Raw genomic sequence first — 22,494 nt, 5'->3', positions numbered from 1 at the left:
TTTTGTTACCATCATTTTTTAATTGATATAAATTTTGTATCATATTGATAAGTGATGTCAGCCAAAATAATAGTTGTACCATTTATTTAATTGATACAAACATACGTAATTATATCAGTTTTGTTTTAAGTGATTCAAATTAATAAAAATTATATCACTTTACTGAAGTGATGTCAAATTAGTTAATAATAATATCAATTACTAGAACTGATGTAAAACTATATATATTTGTATCATTTACAAGTAAGTAATTTAAAATAGTATCATTTATTTTTATGATACAATTTAAGTGATACAATACACACTTTTTTTTGTAGTGGATCCCTTAATGTAAAAACTGACCTGATGCTAATGGCATCCACAATTTGGAGTTTCAAAAAATTAAGGAAGCGAGATGTAAATGTTCAATTTTGTTTGAGTGCTCTATCCATTTATCGTACATGTCAATACCGAATGTGTGATATATAATACTAACTATATATTGGATTACACGACATACTGAGAGATTTGAAATTTCAGTATATTCGTTTTTAAATATGATCAACTAGTTCAAAATACATAGAATGCAAGTGAGGGCTACGTATACATCACGAGGAGAGTGACCAAAATATTCTTGGTAAGTTGGAAGATAAAAACACATTAGTGCAGAGCCACTTAATCAAAGTGCCCTAACCACTATAAAACACGGCCATTCTTATCAAACACACAAAATGCAAATATTTATTTGAAAATATAAATCACGTGCATTGCAACTTGTCGATGATAAACTGGGTATTGAGCTCGTGGTGGCAAGACATTCACTTATCTCAAATATTAATATATTCTTATATATTGGATAAATTCCATTGCAATAATCCATGACATCAGCTCCATTAGTTTTACAGTCCATTTCCGCAAGGCGGCTGCTGTAATTTATAAGAGAAGGCTATCCAAGCATTGAATTTTCTTTTTACTAATTATCACCTAAATGACAGTGCTATCTATCATGATATGTGTAATGTGTTATGCAAAACATGGCAAAGTATTAACATTAATTATCAAGTGTAGTTATTTTTCAATCTAGACGTAATCGGATCTCTATCAAGTTGGGTCAATTGATACATACCAGAGGAGACATGGCAAAGAGCCTCGTGAGCTGTTATCCCAAACTGGTTGTAGTTCTTAGGAGGTTTGTCGATCGAGAATAAATCACTTGTTGTGAGACAGTCTTTTAGGGCTAGACAAGAGGTGATTTTGGATTCTATAACAAACCCTATCTAGGTTATTTTGTATATGTTGATTGAGAAATAAATGAGGATGGATCATGAAATTTATCAATTGGTGCAATGAATATACATAATCCTTGCATGTATTTGAATCCGCCACGATCAATTTATACCAGTAAACTTCTCTATACAGTTTGAGATCTCCTCTATTCCCATATTCCATATATTATTCTATGTTGATTTATATATGAATACATATATCAAACATACTATTATATACATAAACTATACACTTTTATTGGCCATATCTATCTTATTAAATCAGAAACATTACAACTTCTTCTGAGTGGATTTTAAAGGTGGACCTCATATATTTAAATTAAATGTCTCATTCTTTATATATAATACGTACTATAGTCTAACTTTGCATTGATGTATTTCCTTAAATACAATTCTTCTTTTTGTCTATATTCCATATATGATTTTCACATTTATTACATATCGATTTAAATAAGATAGATACTAAAAATACTAAAAATATTAATCGTTTTAGAATTACCTTATACAATTCATTTTAAATTGATCAGTATACTTTCATTGGCCATATTGATTTTATTAGTACGAATAACATTAAGTATATAAGTCACAGACACATACATAAAGATATGACTATTCTTTAACTACGTTGGGCCTGATCTACTTTCTAAAACAAATAACACATAGCTTTATATATTGTATAGAATATAGTAATATTGTATAGTATTATACTTATACAATAATACTAAAAACAAACCAAACTGAAATATAATATATATCGAAAATGCTTTGAACCATTACACACAAAATATATTAGAACTCAGAGATAAAATTCACTTTGAAATTATGTAATAGTTATTTTAAAAAATTAAATTTCGTAATGTACAAAAAAACATAAGTTTTATATAAAATTTTGTGTTACAATAAAAAGACACAACTCGCGCTTGCAAAGTGTTATTTTTACATAAAGACATATTTGATACTGTTCTTTAAACACAAAATTGAATTATACAAACTCGATACTACATAAAACTAAACAATATAGAATACATTTTAAAAATAAAACCCGTGCGGGTGCGCATGGCCTTTGCGAAAATCGTAGATATGTTTATATAATATATTTATATATTATGTTACACATATTTTCATATAAATAATACTCCAGTGTAAGTTTTATATGATAAATGTTGAAAATACAAAATATATAGCACTATATATTTTAAATAATATATATAAAAATCTACTTCACGTTATCATAAAATTTAAAAATCAAATTTAGTAATTAAACACATTACTTATTTAAACACATTAGTACACATTGTTATTTATCAAAATTTTATATTAATACACATTGCAATCATGTATAACATTTAGTAAATTTAGTAGAAACAAAGATAAAAAAAAAATTGACTCCCGCTCGGTAGAGCGGATCATAATCTAGTTCATTGTGTTAATACAAATAATATTAGATATATTAATTATAGACACATACATTAGATATAAATATCAATGAACCAACTAATATCGAGTATGTTTCTAATAGAATATATTTAACATTTGAATTTATTTGAATAGATGCCACCATATTTTTTTTATTTAAAAAATTCACTTTTGAACATCGGTTTATACCATAATTTCATCTCGGTTATCACCATGATTAGTAATTTTTTTTCATTTCAAACACAATATTTCGATTTGGAAGTTCCTATACAATCCGCGTTTGCAAAATCGGCAGGTCATGATCTAGTTAATGCGTTAAACTTTAACTGGTTTGAAATCTAGATTCTTTTTTTTGTATCCGTATATACATGAAACATTTATATTTGTTTAATTTACAAAAAGGTTACATTTCCAAATATGATCTAAAAATGGGCTATTAATTTACTCTAGGCAAATATTTTGGAATACACAGTAAACTTAAACTGGGCTTATGGGCTTTGTTTAGATTTGGGCTTTTCAAAAAACTGAAGACTAAAAGGAGAGAGTAAGAGCCGCGAAGCAAATAGCATCCTTCAACCTTGTTATTGAGCTTCCTTCCTTCCACTTCTCAAATCTGCTCCGTCGCCGTCGCTGCAAAACTTTCTCCTCCGATTCCAATTCTTTTCACTTAACGCTTAGATCGCAAAAACATGAACGCTCCGGTTCTCGTTCTCAGTAAGTTACCCTTCAGATCTCGTCTCTATTAGGTTTTCCTCACTCTCACTAATGCTTTTTACTGATTCGTCAAAAATGTTTCAGAGGACTCTTTGAAACGTGAATCTGGAACGAAGGTTCACCATGGTAACATTCAAGCTTCCAAGGTAAATATATTAATAATAAAGTCCTTTCCTTTTTGTTGGTTCATTCTCTGCTTTTGAATCATTGGTTTTCACTATGGTTCGATTTTTTGGACAGGCTGTGGCTGATATCATCCGCACCACATTGGGTCCTCGCTCTATGTTGAAGATGCTTCTTGATGCTGGTGGAGGTAACTTTTCATCTTCTTATTTATTACTGTTGTTTACTCTTCTCTATAAATCTTAATAAGAGACTAAGATTAGGTTAAAAGTTTATGCCTTTGTGAAAGGTTCAGTCTTTACAGATTTGTAGTTCTCTTTTTCTGCTTTTTAGTCTCTGAGTTAGCTTATACATAAACCCTAGATTAGGTTAATGTTTATGCCTCTTGAAAGATTTAATCTTTTACAGATTTGTAGTTCCCTCTTTCTCTAAACTATTCTGCTTTCACTTTCTGAGTTTAGCTATGCATAAACCTAAATATCATTTTGGAAATTTTACTATTTGTTTGAGTTTTTTTTCTTCTTCTTGGATCTGTTCTCTTCTTCTGGGGTTATGGGTGTTTTATATCTGCTAAACTCTTTGTTTATGGATCTTTACAGGAATTGTTGTTACCAATGATGGGAATGCTATTTTGCGTGAACTAGATGTTGCTCACCCTGCAGCTAAGGTTTTACTTCTTCCCGTTCTTGAACGTTTTTGCTGCCTTCTAATTGTTCCTTTTTTCTGATATGTTTGTCATCTCTCTGTATGTGTTGATTGCAGTCGATGATTGAGCTGAGCCGCACACAGGACGAAGAAGTCGGTGATGGGACTACATCTGTTATTGTTCTTGGTATGTACATCATATCTGATGATTCTTTTTTGTTGAATCTTTTGTATACCACTAGGTTTGGATTTTGAAGAGTGTACTAGGCACTGCTTTGATGTTTTATTGTGGATTTGATACTTTAAAGCAAACATATATTCTGCTGCTATTACTGTCACTCATTTACTTTTAATTCCAACAGCTGGTGAAATGTTACATGTTGCCGAAGCTTTCATTGAAAAGAGTTACCATCCTACAGTCATATGCCGAGGTATACTTGCGTATCATTTGCTACCATCCATTCCACACTGTTGTAGTTTTTTTTACCTGTATTTCATTTTGGATACTGTTTTCTTCACTGCAGCTTACAATAAGGCTCTAGAGGATGCTATCGCTGTTCTTGACAAGATTGCCATGACAATCGATGTGAATGACCGTAAGTCCACTTCTTTCATCGCTATTTATATTTTTCTGCCAAGTGGATCGATGTCGCTAATTACTCATGTTTATTAATTAAAAAAATGTTTATATTGCAGGTGGAACAGTACTAGGATTAGTCAAGAGCTGCATAGGAACAAAATTCACCAGCCAGTTTGGAGATCTAATTGCTGTGAGTACTTTAACTAGTAAAGAGTCTGTCCTTATACGTCACATGTTGGATTTTACGGTTTAACCATATGTGTTTTTTTAGACTGCATAATAAGCCGCTGTAAAGTTATAAGACACAAACACATTTCCTCATCTGCACATATAGAAGCTACATACTAAGTTCGTGTACTCATGTTCTAATACTAATATATCTGGCTCTTATAGGATTTGGCTATTGACGCCACAACTACTGTTGGTGTTGATCTTGGACAAGGATTGAGGGAAGTGGATATCAAAAAATACATCAAGGTTGAGAAGGTTCCTGGTGGCCAGTTGGAAGACTCCAAAGTTCTCAAAGGAGTCATGTTCAACAAAGACGTAGTTGCTCCTGGTAAAATGAAGAGAAAGATCGTCAACCCACGGATTATTCTTCTCGACTGTCCCCTCGAGTACAAGAAAGGTGAAAACCAAACAAATGCCGAGTTGGTCAGAGAAGAGGACTGGGAAATTCTGCTGAAACTCGAAGAGGAGTACATCGAGAACATCTGCGTGCAAATACTAAAGTTCAAACCGGATCTGGTCATCACAGAGAAGGGACTCAGTGACTTGGCATGTCACTACTTCAGTAAAGCTGGAGTTAGTGCGATTCGGAGGCTGAGAAAGACGGATAACAACAGAATCGCTAAGGCGTGTGGTGCTGTGATTGTGAACAGGCCTGACGAACTTCAAGAGTCTGATGTTGGTACTGGCGCTGGCTTGTTTGAGGTCAAGAAAATAGGAGATGATTTCTTTGCCTTCGTTGTTGATTGCAAAGAACCCAAAGCATGCACTGTGCTCTTAAGAGGACCAAGTAAAGATCTTCTCAACGAAGTTGAAAGAAATCTTCAGGTGCGTGAATGATATTTACTAAACATTTAAATGAGTTAAGAACTTGATGCCTGATAACATTCTTCTTCCTACAGGATGCCATGTCTGTTTCAAGAAACATCATCAAGAACCCAAAGCTTGTTCCTGGTGGAGGAGCCACTGAATTAACCGTTTCCGCCACTTTAAAACAGAAGAGTGCAACGATTGAAGGAATCGAAAAGGTTGCTCTTTGCCTGTAGTTATAATCTTGTTAACGTTGAATGGGATCTCTAATGCTTGATTGTTACTGAAACAGTGGCCTTATGAAGCAGCTGCTATAGCTTTTGAGGCTATTCCGCGTACTCTAGCACAGAACTGTGGAGTTAACGTGATCAGAACTATGACAGCACTGCAAGGAAAGGTACCCTTTCGTCTACCATTGTGTTTTCTTATCTGACATTTTCTGTTACTGAATGTTTCTCTCATTGATTGAATCTTTTGGTGTTTTTTTTGGTATTTAGCATGCAAATGGTGAGAATGCCTGGACTGGAATCGATGGAAACACTGGTGCAATAGCTGACATGAAAGAGAGCAAGGTAAAGAATAAAGAGAGCTGTGCTTTGTGGTGTTTGAGACTTTGTTTTTTTAACACTTTGAACTTTTGTGATTAGATATGGGATGCGTACAATGTGAAGGCTCAAACGTTTAAGACAGCGATTGAAGCGGCGTGTATGCTTCTGAGGATTGATGATATAGTGAGTGGTATCAAGAAGAAGCAAGCTCCAGGAGCTGGACCTTCAAAGCCTACCATTGAGACAGAAGGAGATGCAGACAACGAGCAAATACTTCCTGACTAGAAAATTTTGCTCTCCACCAACATAAACTTCTTTCCTTTTTTGTCTTTTTTGCTATTTTAGTTTGAATTTTGAAATGTTTGTGAAACTTGACAGTACCTTTAGTATTTTATGGCTTTTATTGGTGACTTGATTTACTATTGATTAAGTTTGATCTAGACTATAATTCAAAAATTTTACCAATCATGATTCTTTTTTTTTTGAGTTTATGTTCGAGTTAATGTGTTATATTTGAGGTACAATTTTGAATGATCTCTTTTGTAAAATTGGTAACTCAAATAATTAATCAACCTCAAGCAAAATCGTATGTAGGTAGTAGTTATTTTGTTTTCTGAAAGAATTTTGTTTTATATCAATTATTTTACGGTTACTTGCAGTTTTTTTTAAACAAATTAATGTTTTAATTGCTTGGCAATCATTTCTCACGTTTACTTTCTTTCTGTTTCTAAACCATTTTTTTAAGAAAATAAATCTTTTAAATTAGTTAGTCAAAGATCTTTATAAATATTCTTATTTGATTTTATTATTTAAACAAAATTATTTCTTTAATTTTAGAAGTTAGCTATGTTTGGTAACTAAAAATTATATGTATATATATAACCACCTTTGCTATAATAAAAATATATATATATATATGGTTAAGTATATTTCTTTAATTTTTATTACATATTTTATATTTTCAGCTATTTTACTAAATCCATAATAAATATTATTTTAAATTAAAATACATCAAAATGTTACCGGTTAGTTATTTTAAAAGTTTAGTAAATCAAATACAATGAACTCATTTCATCTATAGTTTTTACCACATAACTTTTACTAAAATTACATTAAATTGTAATTTTTTATGGTAAATCAATTCTAATACAACATATTACCACTAGGAACTTATGAGTTTTCATTTGATTTGGTTAGACAAGATTTTGAGGTTAAGTGAATGTTGAATCTTGGTATCACCAGAAAGTTTATGATTTACGATATATTTTAGCATAATCTAAGTTTGCTTGTCTTGTGTTGCTTTGCTTGTCTGGTGTTGCTGCCTTTGGTACATCAAATCAAAACATTAGGATCATACTAGAGAAAAAGAAATAGAATTCTATTATATAATTAGTACACAGATTTATAATTTTATAACAGAAAAACTAAATTTATTTCAAAAACATCGAATTTGTTCTAAAAACGGATATAGATAGTCTTATGATTTTGCATTTTAAGTTGGCTAGACAAGATTTTGAGGTTAAGTGAGTGATGAATCTTGGTTGGTATCAGGAGAAGGTTTATGATTTATGGTTTATTTAAGACAATCTAAATTTGATAGTTTGGTATTGCTTCACTTGGTCCAGCTAATAAAAACATATGATTTTACTACAAAAACATAGAATTCTACTACATAATAACTAGCACACAAACTTAGAATTCTAGTAGAAGAAAGCTGAAGTGTAATGTTGATGTAATGTTGATGACAAAAAAAACTGAATTTTATTACAGAAAAGGTAAATTTAAAAAAAAAACTGAATTTTATTACAGAAAAAGTAAAATTTACCTTTATCCCACTATTAGGAAAACACATTAATTTTGGAAAAAAAATCATAATTTTTTTAAATATTAGTTTTCAATAAAGTTAAATCAATAGTAACTCAATTATTTTTTTTTCTGAAAGTTACAATTTACTATAACTAAATAATAATTTCATAAAAACATAAAATTTCTATCTTAGTGAAACTAATTCTTTTTCAAAACTTTTATCTTTGTGAAATGGATAGAATAGTAGTTTTCTGCAAAAACATAAAACCCTACAACAAAAACATGCAACTCTATTTCGAAACATAAACATGAACTCTATTTTGAAACACAGAATTCTACTACAAAAAATAAAACTGTGCATAAGTTACTTATAGATTTTGAGGAAAATTTTCATGGAATAAAATACCTAACCTGAATATACAAGTTGGTCTTATTACACTCTATGTTCTCACATAAACAAAAGAAGTAACAAAAAAATTCAAACATCAACAAGAAAAAGAAACAGAAAAAAAACACACAAAATACATTTGGTTTCATTCAGTTCTCTTCTCCACGTCATCATCCTCAGCAAGCATATACCTCTTCCAGAACCAATGTGGCTTCCACACTCTCTCCCTCATGTCATCAATAGCGACTCCTTTAGTTTCCGGTACGAAGAACATCGCAAACAGTCCCATCACTATGATCCAAGCGCTGAAGAAGAAGAAAATCCCCGATCTCATCCCGCAAAGCATCGACAAGAAAGCCTGCGCGATCACAAAGGTGAAGAACATGTTGCACGAGACCGCAACAGCGAATCCTGCAGTTCGAGTTTCTAGAGGAAACGTCTCGCTAGGAATCAGCCATCCTAAAGGTCCCCATGACCACGCGAAACCCATCACGTAAACGCACACAAAGATCACAACCACTAAGGCTTGTGGCTTCCCTAGTGATCCCGTGGTGCCCAAGTCTTTCGCTAGAATGATTCCAATGATCAACTGTTACAAGAGTTTGTTAGTCTTAGAGGATTACTTGTGAAGGAAGATACCTACTTCAAGATTTTTGTTTTAGAGGATTACTTGTGAAGCAAGATACCTACCTGACAAATGAGCATGTGAACGGAAGATTGGAGAAGAAGGAATCTCCGTCCGGTTCTGTCGACGAGGTAAATCCCGACGAACGTACTGAGAACATTGATTACTCCGGTGATAACAGCAGAGAGAAGAGCTGCATCACTTCCAAAGCCAACGGTCTGGAACAAGACCGGTGCGTAGAACATAATGGCATTGATTCCTGTAAACTGCTGGAAAAGTTGTAGAAGCATTCCGATGATGAAAGGTGGGCGACTCGCTGGCTTTAACAGTTTCCTGTAAGGATCCTTGACTTGACTCGCGATTTCGCATGCATGGACGATAGATTCATACTCCTCATTTATATCTTCAACTCCTCTGATCTTCCTTAGGGCTTCTTTGCCTTCTTCGTTCTTGTTGCGCTCGATGAGGCTCGTGGGAGTCTCGCAGATGATGAATGAACCGAAGAGGAGGATAATGGCTGGTACTGCAGCTCCACCGAGAGCAATACGCCATCCGTTAGGGTGAACCGTGGCAGTGAAGTAATTGACAAGGTTGGCAATAAAGATTCCAATAGTGACCATGAGTTGGAATACAATGTTGAGACCTCCCCTGAGCTGAGCCGGAGCAATCTCCGACAGGAAAAGCGGCACTGCCTGAAAATTTAAGGTGGATACAAACAATGTTAGGTCATTTCTAGAGATCTTGCAGAGCAAGTAAGATTTATATACCTACCTGATTGCCGAAGCCTACACCGAAGCCAAGCAAGATTCTTCCAATGATCAACATAAAGATGTTAACGGCTCCTGCGGTTAGCCCGACACCGATCAAGAAGAAGACAGAAGCAAACTGCATAGTGGGTTTCCTTCCAAGTTTGGAACATACGGCTGAAGCCAAGAAGCTGGCCACTAGGGCGGCTAGGTAAAGAGACGATGTGAATAGCTGCAAGAACTGGTTATCATACTTGCAGTAATTGTTCTCATGAACGTGCTGCTTCTTCTCCCACACCGTGGGGAAAAACTTCTTCAAGAAATCGTCCATCGCCGTAACTCCACCTTTAAAATCATTAACGTTAGGTTAAAGAAAAATCAAGAAAAGGTAACTTACTACACAAGTTAGGCTTTGGAGTTTTGTTTCCTTGAAACACAAGTAAGGTGAAAACAGATACAGAGAAAGAGAGTAAACCGGATATTCCAATGTCGTAACCGAAGATCAAACCGCCGAAAGCGGCAATTACGACGCACACAAAGACATAGACAGTCATCTTGGCTTTGAAAGCCGGAGCATTCCCGCTTGATACAACAACAGCCATGTTCGATCAAAAACTACCACCACTAAAACTAAATATATGTCAAACTGTTTGTATATGTGTTATGTGTCTGTTTAAGCTAAAGATAAAACATGAAGGAAACTGAAGAATGAGACAGAGACACTGCTTGAAATGATAGACACTGATGGATAGAAGATGGGAGGAAACCGCATATTTATAAGACATGTCACAGAGTCTCAGACCAAACTGAGATCCAAACTTGTCTAAAAATGGGATCGTGTTTCCAAAATAGCAGAGGCGAGATCTACGGTTATTGTATGGTCTGTAAATCCTTTTTGTTTTGTCTTGGATAATGATCTTGTTTTTCTCTTTCCCCACTTATTTTTGAATCACATATTCAATAAAACCATATTTGAACGTTTCATAATAATTTTATGTAATATGTATACTCAGCTAAATGTTTTGGATTTGATTATTCTATCATTTGGGTACTTTCCTAATTCATCCTTATTATCACTTTGAATCATGTGGAAATAACTTAAACAAACATCCAGATTCAGAGTCCAAAATGAAAAAAAAAACAATCAAGTATATGATTACATGAAAATTACTCTTCCCTACTAAGCCCATGTTTACCGGAGTAAACATCAATGTTTTATAGCTTAGTGTCAAGCTCACACACTTGCATCTCCACTTCCATTGAAGGAAAGCTAAGTACGAGTTTACAATGGGATACTGTATTTAAATGTGCCTTAAAGATTCCCAACACTGTGATTTTTCCGGGCATGTGTGCCTTCGTCTCTATCACAATTTTTCTTTGCAATACATCTTGCAAAATATCACCTAAATCTGCAACGAATTTATCTATCTGAAGTACTAGAGGACATGGCAAAAGCGCCGAGCCTTTGGCTGGGAGTGTAGTCGAAGGAAGAGTGAGATTTCCCACTAGAATATCTCTGTAGTAAACCAAATTTTCCACCGTATTGTATTCAAAATCAGCAAGGTTGGGATTCGTCATAAGCATCTGAAGTGTAAGAGTAAAATTTAGCTGGACATCAAGCGCTGGTGATACATATGTGGATACGCTTTCGACAGTTGAAGATACGGTTTGTAGTATAGGATGTTTTGGTTTGAACACGGTTTGAGCAAGAACCAAGGTGATCATGAAGGTGATGAAGAGGATGCAAATGACTCCAGAAACTAAGTAGCAAATGCGTAGTTTGGTCATGACTATTATAGTGATGTTATATGGATTGCTTTTGTTTATCTAAAATGTTTACAGAGCTAGTATACTATTTTATAATAGAGTTTCATACAAGGACAGCTAAACATAATTGTATTCATCGGATATGTGATCATTGTATTCAATGGATGACAGTAATTAAGGTGGAGGTTTTTTAATTAGGCAGATTTGATTTCCTTAGCTTAATATATCTTCTCTTTTTGAGACAACAAACGGATACTTTGACCCATTGTTTTTAAAGATTTTCTTGGTTTTATTGCATCCATAACTTATATACGAGATCCAAAATAGTTTAAGGGATGGTATGAAAATGGTAGCAGATTATTGTCCATTGGTAAAAAATAATTTAAAGTATGATTGGCTGTTCACGATGATCATGTTCCGACATATTTGTTAGCTGTTTTATTACCCTCCTTCATGCACTCTCTCGTTTTAAGTCCCACCTCCCATTGACCGACCATTCTTTTCTTGTAAATTCAATCTCGATCGCTGCAAGATTTTAATCACTCTATAATTTTGCAGTTGCATTGCCCGTCTCTATACTTCAAATATTTAATACTCATAAACTCATTACTCTAATTACATGTCTGTGATTTGTCTCCTTGTGTCTCCCCCTAACGTATCCATGTGGTCGTCCTCCTCACCTCACTAGTACTATTCTAAACTCATTTTACTTAAAATTAATTATAATTAACTATGAATTCCACTCTGTTTCTCCTTTTAAGACCTCTCTCCCCTCTGTTTCATTTACATATTGTCTTCATCATCCACCACTAGCAGACACAAACCAAATCATCTACACATCTATATCACGATTTGCTCACACATTCTGACGTAGTACTCCGGAGTTTATAGGTAGAAGATATGGTTTTAGAGGCGGTTTCAAAGACTGAATCACCACCGTTGATCGGACCTCGTATCTCTTTCTCAGACGGTGGAGATTTCTTCTGTATCAGCCCTGTAACATGTAAAGAGCTAGAGAAAGAAGTCGTCAAAGGGTCAGTGAAAGTCTCCGACTTTGAGTTCTTTTCGGAGAATGCGAGTCCACAGAGGATGCACACCGCCGACGAGCTCTTCTCCGAAGGAAAGTTGATTCCTTTCTGGCAAGAAAAGCACTCGGAGAAGCTTAAAAACGTTAACTTGAGGACCAACGAAGAAGAAGAAGAGAATCGTAAAGTGGAAGTGATGAAGAAGAATCAAGATCATGAGAATAACAACAATAGGAACAGAGTGAGCTGGTTAATAGATGAAGATCCATCTCCTCGTCCTCCGAAATGCACAGTTCTTTGGAAAGAGCTTCTGCGTTTGAAGAAACAGAGGAGCTCCAGGTCGTCTCTGTCTCCGTCGTCGTCCACGTCATCATCGAGCTCGCTGGAGGAAGCGGCGGCGAAGAGAGAGGAGAAAGAAGGTAAGAGAGGTAAGAAAGGATTAGAGAGGACGAGATCGACGAGTATGAGGATAAGGCCGATGATGCATGTTCCTGTTTGCACTCCTTCTAAATCCTCTGTTCCGCTGCGTCCTCTGTTTCCGCTTGCTCTTAGGAAGAACAGAGTAGAGAAAATCACTTGAAAAGTTGGAATCTTTTGATTTGACACATCTTATTATTGGTTGATTAGTTCGGATTATCATGTGATATGTAACTCTAATGCATGTGATTAAGCATTTTTAGGTGTATTTTTTTTTGTTTTATAAGTTGAGATCTAATGTGTGAGAGTGTTAAGATATTTTAGTAAAGATATATTCATGTGTTCTGGATCCAAAAGCATGTCATTATCAACAGATGATGTGTGTTAGATATGTTGTATGTTAGAGATGTGAAATGTTGGAGACAAAAGAATAAATGACAATAACAAAAGAAAAAAAAGATGATCCATGAGATAGAAAGAGCAGATATAAAAAAAAGTTTGTTAGTTAATGATGATGAAATACTGATGGGCACATGCAAGATTCAGATGTTTTCTCAAATTTACTTTTCCCTGCACCAATTGATTCTGCTTCACCATTTTTGAACCAGGCTCCACTTTTTACAGACTTACAGCTCTCCTTATTCATATATCTCTTGTACTCTTGTGACATATTGATAGATATTTGATCTAAAGAATATCTACAAGTCTGAATCCGGGTGAGAAAGGATATAGTTGAGAATCATCACATAAACTCAGTTTATCACAAAGATTCATAATACAACAATGATGTATTTTGTTTTTCATTACACAACATATGCAATCAGTATTCCCTTGTCCCCCAAAGTAAGTAATAAAAGAATGAAGCATTTCATCAGATATATGTTAAAGTAGGATTGTACACGTGAGAGGCTTCTAATTTACAAAACTATAACACAAACTCAAATCATTGTCCTCTTCTTCTTCTTAAAAGGGCTGAATCAACGTGGTGGTTGAGTCAAAAAGGGATTACCAGAAACCCTGAAGTAATAAAGCATCAGCGAGTTAGTTGTATTAGCCAATTCAAAGGTCAGATTTGAACGGTCAAAACCATTCCTGGAGTTTTGATAGCTTACCTTAGCTCAAGTCCTGGCTTCTGAAGAAGTTTGCTAGGAACCTTGCCAGTTAGGTTATTGTTTTGCAAGAACCTAATGATTCACCGAAAAAAAAAAAAGAAAAAAAATCCTAAAGTCAGAAATTCATCCCCCATGGCAAGAAAATCGGGACAATGCAATGGTTGAAGTAAAGCTATGGACATGAGAATATAGTGCATTGTTTACTATGTATGGCCTTTGAATCTTAAAAAAGTAAAGCTAAAAAGACAAAAGGTGTAATGTCTTTTCCATCCACAAGGCAAGAATCTTGACCAGAAGAAGCAGACAATATGCACATCTAGAGTAACCAAAGGACTGTATATAAGTAATACGAGACTTTGAAACTTACAGCTCTCGCAAGTGTGGCACTCCACCGAAGAATGAAGGAAAAGTTCCACTGAAACTGTTGTCTTCCAAGTGCCTACAAGGAAAAGTGATGAGATTAGCTTATATGTCTCTCTCTGTGTTCAATTGCCACATAAGAATTAGCTGCTTACACTGATTCCAGAAACTTGAGTGAAGTGAAGTCAGGTATACTTCCCGAGAGAGAATTATTTCCCAGCCAACTGTTCAGAACACAAAAATATCAAGTAATGTTTTTGACGTTTAAGGCATAAACACTAACTGTTCACTTGTCAAAGTTCCTTACATGGAGGACAATGCTGTTAACTTGGCAACTTGAGGTGCAAGTGAACCTGAAAGTCCCATACTAGTTAAGTTCCTGTGAACAACAATGGATTAGAATATTTTCAAACTAATGCATAAACAAAAACACAGACGACATTCCAAACTCACAAAGCTACTATGCGAATCCGAGGGCCATGAGAGCAGGTAACACCACTCCACGAGTAGTTCTTAGGCATACAAGGATCTCCGTTCCAATCAACTGGTACGTTTTTGAAACTTCTTTTAATAGCATTCAGAGCAGTCGCTGCATTAATAAAAAAAAAACAAAAAGCCAGCATTGTTAATCACCAGCTAATGGGTGCTTATCAAAACTAACAGTCATACCATCTCGAACAAGCGTTTTCCCTCCAATAGATATCAACTCAAACATTTCACCACCGTTGACAAGAGGTGCAAGCGTTGAGCCACTTGCAGGAGTCAGAGTCAACGTTGTGAGACCTTCAAGAGGCCACCTGCTAGCAAATATAACCGAACCAGCTGGAGTGACAGAGAGGTCTTTATAATACGCTATACCATTCACAGAGACATCAAAGACTCTGGTTCCATCTCCCAACGAATCAGAGTCATGAGCGAAGTATAGGGCGATATAGTAAAAGGAGTTTTTCAAGGGCATTGGTGGCCATGTGAACTCCAGAGGTTGGACCTGGTTAGCTCTTAGATCCGTGTTGAATATCCTAGAAGGAGGGAGGTTCCAGAAACCAGAAACTTCTAGTTTTCGATTGTTTGGTACTGTAGAGTTTAGAGAGTATGGCTCCCAAAACCTATCAAACTCATCATCTGGAAACCTGGAAGCAACATATATTTAAAAGCTTATATAGATTAACAAGAGAAACTCTGAAAGAACAATATACTACAACTGAAACATGCAAGAATCAAAATCTTAGATTAAAAGAATGAGTCAAGTGGTAAAAAAATATAAAGTTTGGATGGAAAACTGATACTATATAACCACACTGCATGTAAACTATATCAATAGCAAGCTCAAAAGCAGGACAGAAACTGAGATTTTGGAGACTATAAATAATTTCATAACAATTTTAATTTAATTTTGTAAACTTATGTTTATGCAGATTCTCTTTAAATTTTAGGGTGAGAGACCAATGTTACACTTGCCTATGTCTAAGGCCGGTTCTGCTCAAAACCATTTCTTCATATCAAAAGATTCTACCTTTTCTTACTATAACAAAGCACTAATCTTTAAGAGCTTCCAAAGCACCATACCTGATGATTGGTCCACTGTAACCAAAAGGATGTCTAGCAACAAGACTTAGCCCAAACTTTCTGAACTCAGTAGAATTATGTAAATTCTCTCTTAAAATTTGAGACTAGTGTAATGTTTCACTTGCCTATGTCCATATGTCCACGACCGGTTCTACTCAAAACCATTCCTAGTATTGACTACATTGCCTTCATATAAAAATATATTCAACCTTTCACACTACAACAAAGCACTAATCTCTAAGAGCTGTACCTGATGATTGGTCCACTGTACCCAAAAGCATGCCTAGCAACAAGACTCATCCCAAACTCTTTGAACTGAGTTGAATTGTAAACAGTACCATCAAGCCTAACAACCTCCAACGCCGAGATAAACGGATCAGAAGTGGTATACGTATTCGAACCAATGCACACGCTTATAGACTTCCCCTGCGCCAGAAACACCCCTTCGTAATAAGAAGCAAGACCGTCCGCGTAATCGGCCGTGGTGTTGACGACTCCCCAGAGCGTCCCGTCGACGATCTGATCGAAAACCGGAGGAGGAGTGTCCTTTCCCGTTGACTCCTCCGTAGAAATACGTCGTCCTGATCATGTACTTCCACCCGCGGGAGACGGTGACGACGTAGCAGAACTTGCGACGTAGGTTAAGAGGGAAGGATCTGAGGGTCGATAGGATTTGGTCGAGGACTTGTCCGGTGACGTTCTTGGACGTTCCGGCGGAGATGAGGTCCGTGTCGGATCGCCATTTGCGGTTGTTGATTACGGAGGAGGTGGAGGCGCCGCAATCGATCAGAATCGCTGAATCAGAAAAAAATGAGAAACAGAGAATGAGAGAGAGAGGGAGAGACATGTAGAGCGTACCGGAGGGAGGAGAGGGCTGAGAGAGAGAGGAGGAGAGGAGAGATAAGACGGCGAGGAGAATGAGGCGGAGATAGGGCATGGCGGCGGTTGGAAGAAGGAGGGGGTGGTGGGGTTGACCTGACCCTCCAGCTCCAGAGATGAGGAATGAGGAAAAAGCAGACAGGACACGGGAAACAGAACAGAACAGGTCAGAGAGGTTGAAGATGACGACGTGATCTCTTTATTTGTTTTCCAAGTTAGGTATTTTTTTGGTTCTTTCATTTTTTGGTTTTCTTCTAGAACATAAAGTAAAATGTTTTATTCTGTTATTTCTGTTGGAGAATTGAGAACTAAACCGATGGTCAAAACCGGTTCGATTCAGGCCTAACTTTTCTTTCAGTTTTCTTCTTCAAACAAAGACATTACATTTGTGGTTCCATGATATTGTTACGTAATGTGTAACTGGATATATCAGTTTAGCCTTTTCATTAGGTAGTAGTAGTTGTTTTTTTTTTTCATAATGTTTCGTGCGGTTTGAAATGATCAACTAAATTACTTTGTTTCCGGTTTTTATCTGTCTCTGTAATTTGTTTAGTATTTTTTATGTTTAATATAAGTATGTGTAAAATTCATTTTGTGTTTCAATAAAAAATAAGTGTTTCAAACAAAGACATTACATTTTGTGTTTCAAAGAAAAGAAATGTTTTTAAAAAAAATATATAAGTATGCTGAGATAAAAAAAATCTGCACATATATTTTCTTTACTAACTTAGGTTCTTATTCAAAAGTGTAAAATTCATTAACACTGTTAACTTAATTAAACTATACTACATCTCAAACTTTAAAAACCTATTGGAAGCACTTTGTAAATACTTCACGTTACCTCAGTATTTTTTTTTCTTTGCTTACTTACTTCAATGCCATTTTTTTACTGATACTTCAAGGCAAATTTGCATTTAAAGCTTTGGATGCTAAGCGTGTTCGTGCCCCTCAAGATTTCATTTCATGTCCTCGAGATGGTAAAATAGAACAGTGGTATCTATTTGCATTTTGTCGAAAGCTCATACACGTCTACTTTGTGGCCGACCACGACGGTCCAAAATGTCACTAAAATATTCTTTATTTAGTAGACTATTGTTAAATTAATTAGAAAAAAAACTAAATGAATTTGAGATGCTGTTAAGATAAGGATAAAACAGAGCTGTACGTAGAAGGATGTTGATGCTAAGTCAACGGTAGTTTTATACATAAAACGCTAAACAAAGGCCATAATAGCACAACCTTTTGGTTCACATGAGAGGATAAAGTTAGTGAAGATGGCATTTGAGACTGTCCTCACATGAAAAACATTTGTCACAATAGCATAAAAGTTGGTATATCTATGAGCAAATTCTTTTCAAACTTCAAATCCTTGACTATAACCTAAGTTATACTAATCTAGAGAATGAAGGTACTATAGCTCTAGTAAACGCTCTCAAGAACTCTGAAAAGGTTGAACCTGTCCAAGAAGAATCTAAGAGATGAGGGATGTGTTGTGAACATTGGTATAAAATAGAGATTTTGGATAAAAAAAATAAATTGGTCTCTTAGTTATTCTGAAAAAAAAAATATTACATGTTTTCTTTTTTTTTGATGAAAAGGGTTTTCAATGCCGAATCTAGAATCGTTCTATATAAGAAAAATAACTAAACTTAACCTGAGACCAACTAAAATAAATGCATTACATGTTAGATTGGCATAAGTTGCATTGGCAAGAAGAAAATATAATCTCTAAAGACTTCTAAAACACACAAACATACAGGTAGAAGAAGAAGAGACCAACCAAACTCAACTCAGATCTCACCTCAATCTATCTCACTTTCTTCTACTTCCATTGGAACTTTGAGCTCTAGAGTCAGACGAAGAACAAGTAAAAGAGTACCTAGACCTTTTCTTCTTATGAGAACTCCACTTGAATATTGGCTTTTCATCATTCTCTTCTTCTTCACCGTCTTCTTCTTCTTCGTCCTCCTCAGACTTCTCTACTCTCTGTTTCCCTCTCATCTCTTGTGCTCTTTCTTCTCCTTCCTCTTCTTCCTCGCTCGTCTCATCACTCACCACTTGGATAGGTTCTACTGCTTTTTTACTAGTCGATGTCTTTGCGTTGCTTGCCTTCTCCATTCTCCTCTGTCTAATAGAGTATGTCGATATGTCTTCACCGCTCTCCACGGCTTTCATCCACTGAACCTCGCTCAGTGAATCGCTGTAAACGATCTCTTTACGCTTCCGCTTGCCTGTGACACTTCCAAAATGGTGCTTTGCGCTGTTAGACTTGTCGTCTTGGCTCTGTGTGGTGTATGCCCACTCAGGGACTTCCTGCTCTTGCATCAGACGGGTTCTGTAACTCTCTTTCCTTCTCCTCTCCTCGTCCATCCTCTCAAACATCCAAAACTCGTCCTCGCTACGAGCCGCCAGCCTGTTTATTTCCCTCTCGCTGGGGACATCGTTCCCTAGCGAGCTCGTTCCTTTGCGCATCAGCTCTTCAAGCATCTCTCTTCTGTCTTGTGCTGTTATTATTAATAATCACAAACCACACATTAAGAGACTTACCATCATTGTTCTAAAAATCACATATTTGTTTTTAAGAGACTTACCAGTGGAAGTTGTGTTGAAAAGACCAGCTTGTATGACTTTAGCATCAATCCCCATCTTCTGCTTTGCACGCTCCAATATCACTTCTTCAACGGAGCCAACGCTAACCAAAACAAACACTCTCACTTCCTTCTTCTGCCCTATGCGGTGAGCTCGATCCTCAGCCTGTTGATCCATCTGTGGGTTCCAATCACTGTCAAAGATGATAACAGTATCCGCAGTCTGCAAGTTCAGACCGAGACCTCCCGCACGCGTGCTCAGAAGAAACATGAAGTAAGGAGAGTCTGGCTCGTTGAACTGCTTCAGTAAAAGCCCTCTTTGATCCGTCTTCGTGGTACCATCGAGTCTGAGGTACTTGAAATCGTTAAGCGTCAGATAAATCTCGAGAATGTCGATGAGACGAGTCATCTGAGAGAAGAGCAGGATCCTATGCCCGGCCTTGCGTAGTTTGGGAAGGAGACGGTCTAGAAGCTCGAATTTCCCTGAGGCTCTCACGATCTCAGGTTTCTTCCACATGTTGTATTCTCCTCCAACGAATAGATACGGATGGTTACAACACTTTCTCAGCTGCATCGTTAGATTTTGCAGACTCTTTGACTTCCCAGACCCTGTTACGTTTTTGCATCGGATCAGCTTTTACTTAAAGAAGAAGAGTACAGAGAGATTATAAGTGTGAGTTAAGCTACAAACCTGTTTGAAGGCCAACTCTGCCCATGTCTGTAACTTGTTTGTAATACACTTTCTGCCACGCTGACATGTCACACTTCAGTATCACCTGTGTCTTTCCAGGAAGGAACTTCTCTACTTCGTCCTTTTTCCTTCTCAGTATAAACGGTCTTATAACCTGTGAATCACATTGAAACACAGCATAAACAATTTTGTAGGAAATTTTTTAAAGGAAAAAATAGGGTGGTGGAACCAACATGATGCAGACGGTGGATAACCAGCAGCTCCTCTTCATCCGTAAGACTAACATTAGCACGATCAGCAAACGGAGCATTAAACCATTCCTCGAAGTTCTGAACCGAGTTAAAGATGTGAGGAAGGAGAAAATTGAGCAGGGACCATAGCTCTTGGAGGCTGTTCTGTATCGGTGTTCCGGTTAACAGAAGTCTCCGTTTTATCCGATAGCTGCATCCACGATTAAAAAAAAAACATAACAGTCAGCTAAACATCATTTCACTTGAGAGAAACTAGGATAGTGAATGTTACCCTGTTAGTAGAGTCTTTGCGAGAGCAGATTCATGGTTCTTCAGACGATGTCCTTCATCAACAATCATGTAGTGCCAATCAATTTTCTTCAAAAATGCTTTATCTCTCATGATGAGATCATAGTGGGTTATCAACACATTGAACTTCCCTTCTCCTGCGATTTTCTCCCTGATTGCTTTTCTCTCCTCCAAACGTCCATCATAGAGAAAAGCTGCAATGCTGTGAAAAAAAAAAAGAATGGATTATATTTGAGACTCATACCAATTGGGAGTAAAACTGTTTTGTACACATACCTTGGTACCCATTTATCAAACTCGTTTACCCAGTTTGGTAGCACAGCTTTTGGAGCCACTATCAGATAAGGCCCAGGCACGTTTTTATTCTCCAGAAGATAAGCAATCAACGAGATTGTTTGGATGGTTTTGCCTAAACCCATCTCATCAGCTAAAATTCCATTTAGGTTATTGTTGAATAGAGAAACCATCCATTGGAGTCCTTCTATTTGGTAAGATCGTAGTTCCCCACCTTTTAGAAGTGAAGGCTGCTCCGTCACCTGTTAAAGGTACACATTGTCTATACTTAAAATCACTTCGTCACTGAGATGGCAGCAAGTTAAACAATTAAGCATAGAGATTAACAAAGTTACCTTCTCTTGAATTGAATGGATAGCAGAGTTATACTGCCTCTGGCCTTCAAGTAAGTCATTGGAGTCATCATTGTTGTCAGATTCAGCGATGTCAGTATCCTGATCAGGAAGTAGATCCTGTAACGGTTCGCTTCTTGGAGCCTCGAGTTCAGATAAATCAGATTCTGAGTCTTTCAGTGGATCAATCCCATCTGGTAGCTTAGCATCTTTCTGCCGCTGAACAGCAGCTCCCAAATTAGTAAGGAGTTTGTTAGTCTCTTCTAGAAGAGTGGTGAGCCTTTCGTTCTTGCTCTCCTTTACTAGTTTCATGTATGCTTCTTGATCATCGGATTTAAGGGCCATCAGCCTCAACTTTTCAGCACGGGTTGCGCGTTGTCTTTGTCTACCATGCCATGCCTATTAAAACAATGTAGAAACAAAAATAAGATATATCTGAACTACCTTTCACGGTAAATGCATATGTTAAATGATAACCGTACCTGCACACCATCGTTTCTTTGCCTACGGCGTTTCTGAGTCGCCTGGATTTGCAACTGGAACTCACGAACTGCATTGAGTACTTCTGCAAAGAATTTCCTCTTGGCGGTTTCAATCAGATTCTTCTCCTCTTCTTCTAAACGTGACACCCTCTGAACAAAGAATTTAAAACACATCAGTGATGCAAAGCAAGAAGTAAAACAAGGCCTTATATCCCTTGGCTACTCAATTGCTATTTTGCTAGACTTCATCATGGGAAGCTAATATAAGTCCAGAACCAGAAATAGGTAGTTGTAAGAAAATAAATGACCTCGGCATCACGCTTCTTTCTGAACTGATCATCAGCTTCCATAGCAAAAGGATCTCCAATACCATAAATTGGACGAGGCAACCGCATCATACCCCAGTCAAACAGTTGGCTACTGACATCAGCGCAGTTCATACGAAGCCAGAACTCCGAGCTCACCTCAGTTCGAACCTTTCTTTGCAACTCTCGTAGCTGCGACTCACCAAAGAAAAACGTCAATCTCAACATAATAACAAAGATGAG

At 36.4% G+C, this 22,494-nt stretch overlaps 6 protein-coding genes across 6 annotated transcripts; 2 read left to right on the top strand and 4 right to left on the bottom strand.

The window, feature by feature from the left end:
- Nucleotides 1–3,235: 3,235 nt before the first annotated feature.
- Nucleotides 3,236–6,797, top strand: LOC130504178 (T-complex protein 1 subunit gamma). Its single transcript, XM_056998760.1, has 13 exons — nt 3,236–3,395; nt 3,480–3,541; nt 3,636–3,708; nt 4,118–4,185; nt 4,281–4,350; nt 4,526–4,594; nt 4,688–4,759; nt 4,860–4,933; nt 5,137–5,799; nt 5,874–5,999; nt 6,074–6,178; nt 6,279–6,353; nt 6,429–6,797. Exons 1-13 carry the CDS (start codon nt 3,371–3,373, stop codon nt 6,612–6,614), a joined length of 1,668 nt encoding a protein of 555 aa, XP_056854740.1. The 5' UTR covers nt 3,236–3,370; the 3' UTR covers nt 6,615–6,797.
- A 1,871-nt stretch (nt 6,798–8,668) lies between these two features.
- Nucleotides 8,669–10,496, bottom strand: LOC130504176 (sugar transport protein 6-like). The gene is made up of 4 exons (XM_056998758.1): nt 10,370–10,496; nt 9,920–10,239; nt 9,214–9,840; nt 8,669–9,112 (listed from the first exon to the last, which is right to left on the bottom strand). Exons 1-4 carry the CDS (start codon nt 10,494–10,496, stop codon nt 8,669–8,671), a joined length of 1,518 nt encoding a protein of 505 aa, XP_056854738.1.
- Nucleotides 10,497–11,109: 613 nt separating this feature from the next.
- Nucleotides 11,110–11,682, bottom strand: LOC130504177 (uncharacterized). The gene has a single exon (XM_056998759.1). It carries the CDS (start codon nt 11,680–11,682, stop codon nt 11,110–11,112), a length of 573 nt encoding a protein of 190 aa, XP_056854739.1.
- Nucleotides 11,683–12,233: 551 nt separating this feature from the next.
- LOC130504175 (uncharacterized) lies at nt 12,234–13,359 on the top strand. Its single transcript, XM_056998757.1, has one exon. It carries the CDS (start codon nt 12,562–12,564, stop codon nt 13,264–13,266), a length of 705 nt encoding a protein of 234 aa, XP_056854737.1. The 5' UTR covers nt 12,234–12,561; the 3' UTR covers nt 13,267–13,359.
- Nucleotides 13,360–13,894: 535 nt separating this feature from the next.
- On the bottom strand, nt 13,895–17,233 carry LOC108809383 (putative leucine-rich repeat receptor-like serine/threonine-protein kinase At2g14440). Its single transcript, XM_018581528.2, is given in 10 exon segments — nt 13,895–14,120; nt 14,216–14,287; nt 14,583–14,654; nt 14,731–14,799; nt 14,883–14,954; nt 15,029–15,164; nt 15,245–15,705; nt 16,392–16,684; nt 16,686–16,936; nt 17,000–17,233. Coding segments are annotated over 10 exon segments (1,545 nt in total). The 5' UTR covers nt 17,079–17,233; the 3' UTR covers nt 13,895–14,080.
- A 1,344-nt stretch (nt 17,234–18,577) lies between these two features.
- Nucleotides 18,578–22,454, bottom strand: LOC130504179 (probable ATP-dependent DNA helicase CHR12). Its single transcript, XM_056998762.1, has 9 exons — nt 22,255–22,454; nt 21,947–22,096; nt 21,468–21,863; nt 21,115–21,374; nt 20,822–21,040; nt 20,533–20,740; nt 20,300–20,453; nt 19,612–20,217; nt 18,578–19,524 (listed from the first exon to the last, which is right to left on the bottom strand). The coding sequence occupies exons 1-9, from the start codon at nt 22,384–22,386 to the stop codon at nt 18,833–18,835; spliced, it is 2,817 nt and encodes a 938-aa protein (XP_056854742.1). The 5' UTR covers nt 22,387–22,454; the 3' UTR covers nt 18,578–18,832.
- Nucleotides 22,455–22,494: the final 40 nt, after the last annotated feature.

This window comes from Raphanus sativus, unplaced genomic scaffold (assembly GCF_000801105.2).
Source record: "Raphanus sativus cultivar WK10039 unplaced genomic scaffold, ASM80110v3 Scaffold1398, whole genome shotgun sequence".
NCBI lineage: Eukaryota > Viridiplantae > Streptophyta > Magnoliopsida > Brassicales > Brassicaceae > Raphanus > Raphanus sativus.
Note: the sequence above shows the minus strand (reverse complement) of the source record. Positions and strands in the feature narration are given on the sequence as shown.